The sequence below is a fragment of the Antrostomus carolinensis genome, unplaced genomic scaffold, assembly GCF_000700745.2.
Source record: "Antrostomus carolinensis isolate BGI_N321 unplaced genomic scaffold, ASM70074v2 scaffold44672, whole genome shotgun sequence".
In the NCBI taxonomy this organism is placed as follows: domain Eukaryota; kingdom Metazoa; phylum Chordata; class Aves; order Caprimulgiformes; family Caprimulgidae; genus Antrostomus; species Antrostomus carolinensis.
In genome coordinates, this window is record NW_010302517.1 from 288 (window position 1) to 5,273 (window position 4,986).

Below are 4,986 nucleotides of genomic sequence, written 5' to 3' on the forward strand. Positions count from 1 at the left end.
GAGCTGGGGAAGCGCCCCAGGCGGCGGCTGCAGCAGCAGCGGCAGGGTCATCGCCTTGCACCGCAGTGCTGTGATGGATGTCGTGTCAGAGCTTCAGCTGCTCCCTTGACCTGATCCTGAATGAGAGCAGGGCTGGTTTCTTCTTTCCTTTGTAGTCTTTAAAGAATTTCCTTTCAGTAGGTAATTGCATTCAGTAGCAGAAATAGAATTATTAGTGGAATAAAGTGTGTTCGATTTTGCTGTGATGTGAAGCACTGCGTCAGGACACAGCTTTGGAGGACAGGTTCAGCTAATTTACTCATTTCAGCTCCTGTTTTTTTTTGTAAGGTTTTATGGGATTCGGGACGTGAATGGGTTTATGTTGTACTGCAATGCTAACTTCAAAAAGCTTTCAAAAATCCTTAGCGAGCATACCGAATGCCTGAATTTTCATTTCAAAATGTCACTGTGGAATTTGCTTTTGCCAACATGCTAAGCTTAGGACGTGCTCAGGAATATCAGGCGTGGGTGAAGCCTCAAATAATTAATTAGTGTGGATTTATCCAGTTTCAATTTCTAGACAAGGAATACTTAAAAAAAAAAAAAACCCAAACCAAAACCAAACAACAGTGTATTTACGGACAGAGAAATAATTTATGTGTCCCTACGTATGTAGATATATAGGACAGGACTAGATTGAGTTCCCCTCCCTCCGCCAAACCATCTGAGCGCTTTTCCGTGTTAATTAGTTTGGCAGATGTGATGTCCTTCACGAAATTCATGGTGTCTCTGACCCCCTTCTATTTTATGGCTATCCCCCGCCTGACGGAGTAAACGAAATGAACGTCTGTAATCGTGTGGATGTTTTGCTTAAACAAAAAGAGCGTCCTAGGAGGTGGCTGTACAGCACCGTTCCGTGCTCGCTGGATGCTCCCTATGGCTGGTGGCTCTCAGCGTGTGAGTCTTCAGAGGGAAGCAGACTCAACGTTTCCGAGGGAAATCTCTTGAGCAGCCCCTCTGGAGAGGCATTCCCTCTTCCCTGCTAAATCTCACGAGAAATTAAAAAGACGGGCACGCCGGGCTCACACATGAGGTGGGAAGGCGCTGGTATGATATTGCACTCGGAGGCTTTTCTCCTCGCGCTGAGGAGACTCCAGCTGGAAACTCCTCCTCGCTGTGCAGCAGCTACAGTGACAAATTGATGCTGCAGCAGATTTTTTTCTTTTTCTTTTTTTTTTTCTCCTTTTTTTTTTTTTTTTTTTTTTTGCAGTCTTAGCATAAAATGGTCAAATGATGTTCCACCGCAGAATTCAATTTCACAGTTCAGTTGGGTCCTTGATTACACTGCCAAATTCAGATTAATGTGCATTTAACTAACATGGATCAGGGACTCCTGGCTGGCAGCCAGCAGTAATAGTAGCAGCCCTGAGCTGTGTAGAGTTTGCTACTCTGCCCACCCCTGTGCACTGCCACCGAAATTGATTGATTAAATTAATTCATTGCCATAATTATTTGTAATTGTGCTACATCATGAGCCTGTGTCAAACCACCCCTCTGCCCCAAGATGCTTTACATGTCATCAGGAGTCACATATGTTGTATCATAAACATGGAGATGCTCTTTTCTGCAGGAAAAAAAATGTATTTTTGTTTTAGGTAGGGTTTTTTGTCTTTTTTTTTTTTTTTTTTAGTTTGAACAGAAGCAAACTATTATGTTTGTGAATGTTAACTTTTCATTTGCTTTCAGTGTAAAAAGCTTAGAAAAGCTTGGAAAATAAAAAGAAAGAAAGGAACATGCAAATAAACAAGGCTTCCCATCTGCTTAATTTCCTCTACAATCGTCTCTCATTTCAGATGAAAATTAGCAGTTTTGTGACACCGCAGTTAAGTAGCGTGTCACTCTGGAAAATTATTTAAGAAATAGTAAATTGAATTAGGCTCCTTGTCATACTCACATACACAGTCACTCAAACAGCAGCTGGTAGCAGGGCAAGGCAAGAGGTGATGGGGATTTCAGGGTGCCACCACCTCCGCAAGAAGACATGGGTCGTTCTGGAAATGCTGGAGAGAAGTGTAAGGGCTAAGGGGTAAGAGTCAAAACCCAGGAACTGGTATTTGAAAGGAAAGACACAACTTAGAATTTGCCAAAGGGCTGCTGGTTGTGAAAGGGATGAATTCTTGGAGGAAATGGCCCAGAGAGCCTGCAGGGCACTGCACATACAGAGCAAATGCACTTTTTGAAGCAGAGGCTTTCATTAAACAAAGATGGTTGTATCTACAAACAGATACCTGGACAGAAAGTGGACCTGAGTTGCACAAACGATCTCGTGGTCTTTCCTGGCCTCATTTTAGTGCTGATGAGAGCACAGCAGGCCGGTGGTTTAAAAGTCTCTGTTCAGTGTCACATTGAGAAGAGCAGGTACGTGCAGGAGCGCGTTGTGCTGACACCCTGCTCAGGCATTCCGGGGTTGCTGAAAATGAACTGAGCAGTGGACAGCAGGAAAGCTGTCTGTCCATCCGTGTTCTCTCATCTACCTTTGTGTTGCAGGTGGATTATGATCGAGCACAGCTGGTTGTTAGCCCACCACTCTCTGGATCGGACACCTACCCCAGGGGCCCAATAAAGCTACCTCAAGGTCAGAGCAAAGTCAGCTATTCAAGCAGCAGCTACCAGTACCCTCTGGTCTATCACAAAGTGTCCCACTATCACCAGCCATCTCTCCAGCCCAGCTCTCCCTATATTTCCACTGCCTCCTACCCCAGCTCCCCAAGTATCACATCAAGTGCTTATCCTCCACCCAGCTGGGGATCCTCCTCAGACCAGCAGCCCTCCAGAGTGTCCCATGAACAGTTCAGAGCTGCCCTGCAGCTTGTGGTCAGCCCCGGCGACCCCCAGGAGTACTTGGACAACTTCATCAAGATTGGGGAGGGCTCCACAGGGATTGTCTGCATCGCCACGGAGAAGCACACAGGAAAGCAAGTTGCCGTGAAGAAAATGGATCTCAGGAAACAGCAGAGAAGGGAGCTGCTCTTTAACGAGGTACATTGTTTTGGGTGGTGTGGTGGGTTTTGCAGGTGGTAGGTTGATCAGGAGATGTGGGCCAAATGGCAACCTCAAAAGCCATTGTCTTTCTAAAAGAGGTGATGAGTCCCATGCACATCTCTGCAATTTTGTATAACCAGACCGGTTTCAGATGAGCTACATCTCTTCCTGGCTTTACAGCTGTAATGTGGTGGAAGGTCAGAGTAAACAGCTAAGAAATCTATTGGCTGGTCCGTATCAGGTGGACAGACATAGCCTGGGTGCCTGTTTCTGACCATTTTCTTGTATAGTTTCTTCTTCTGAGATGAAAAATTCAGACTAGTCTGATGGTTCAAGAGGCACGTACACCATACTCTGGCATATACATGCTTTGTGTTTCCTTCCTCCTTCCTCTCCTAACCATTAGCAGTCCCTTTGCTTTCATGATGCTTAGTAGCAAAGAGTTGATGGTCCCTTTTTCATGGAATCATCTGTATTAATTTCCACATCTCCTTTCCTGAGTGGGTGCAGCCAGTTCAGAGCCCACAGCTGCTTATGGAAGATTGTTTTCCCCATGTACATTATTTTAAATTGAAGAACACTGGTTCTCATTTGCCATTTTTTCACCCAGTTGTTTAGTGCTGTGAGTTCCTTCTGCACTTCAAAGTGTTTCTCCTTTTTATCTTCTTACTCCCTTAAAGAAGCTAGTGGTGCGTGTTCTCCGCTCCCTTGTCGAGATCACTTGTGAATATGCTGATAAATGCCAAAAACATTGCAGGTCCCCAGGGAAACCTATAGTGAGAACAAACCATTTGCTTCTCTCATTGATTTCCTGTATTTTAACTGTAAGAGGATCTTCCCTCAGCATATGACAGACTGGTTTCTTTAAAAGCTTAGTATTTTTTAATTAAAATATTGTTTTTAACAAACTTCCTTTGCACAGTCCGTGAGTGTGCTGGGTATTTTGGCTTTGTTTTTCCTCTGCTGGAAGACTGCACTGAATTGCATTGTGGTAGCTCTAACTGAGCATCCCTTGAATGGTAACATCTTGAAGCAAATCCTACATGCTGTGCAGGACCAAGCTGCTTCCCTGACATGCTCCAGTCGCTCGTGTTATCTGAAAATTTCTTTTCAGCAATGCTGAAATTCCTCCATCTATAATGAAGCCTTCCCAGGCTGTTGTTTTTCCTCCTGATCACTTTTCTGACATCGCTCGGTGCCATGTGGTGGTCGTGATCACCACCTTGGCTGGGCAGCTCTTACTGTGCTCCCAATTCTGTACAGTCCCTTTTAGATGTGGGATTTGAGTCGTTTTAGGATTATCCCCTATATTACCAGTATTCTGTTAAAATTCTGTGCAAAGTACTGTTTGATGCCTGATGAAGAAGACTTTCATGGGTTGAGTGATTGATCAGGTCAAAAAAAAAAAATCATCTATGCTGTACTGAAATCAACTGTCAATAGAAAAGCAATGAAATAAACAGTCCTGTTCCTGCAGTCTGAAAAAAACCCACTTATAATCTACCACTTATAATTGAGCAACTAAAGAGTCTTCTTCCTTCTTCCTAATGCATTTAAAATGACTGTTATTTTTATGTAAATATATTGATTTTGTTTATGCGTTGGTGTAAGGCTTAGGGAGAGCGTGATTCATAGCAGAAACTTTACACAAAGAGTACAGTGAAAAAGAAGGTCAAAACAAGTGTCAGATAATGCTTGTAGCAATTCACATACCATCTTTTTCTTCTTCACAGGTTGTGATCATGAGAGATTACCATCATGAAAACGTGGTTGACATGTACAACAGTTACCTGGTTGGTGATGAGCTGTGGGTTGTGATGGAGTTTCTGGAGGGCGGCGCTTTGACAGATATAGTGACTCACACGAGGTGGGTTGGGTGTGCTGTGCTGGAGACCAGCATCGTAAATCCAGAAAGGAGGGACATAGAATCATACAATCATAGAATCATGGAATGGTCTGGGTTAG

At 43.9% G+C, this 4,986-nt stretch overlaps 1 protein-coding gene across 1 annotated transcript; it reads left to right on the forward strand.

The window, feature by feature from the left end:
- Positions 1–2,526: 2,526 nt before the first annotated feature.
- On the forward strand, positions 2,527–4,888 carry LOC114818375 (serine/threonine-protein kinase PAK 5-like; the record flags this gene model as incomplete). Its single annotated transcript, XM_029083974.1, has 2 exons — positions 2,527–3,018; positions 4,755–4,888. Coding segments are annotated over 2 exons (626 nt in total), but the record flags the coding sequence as incomplete, so codon positions are not given.
- Between the last annotated feature and the right edge of the window lie 98 nt (positions 4,889–4,986).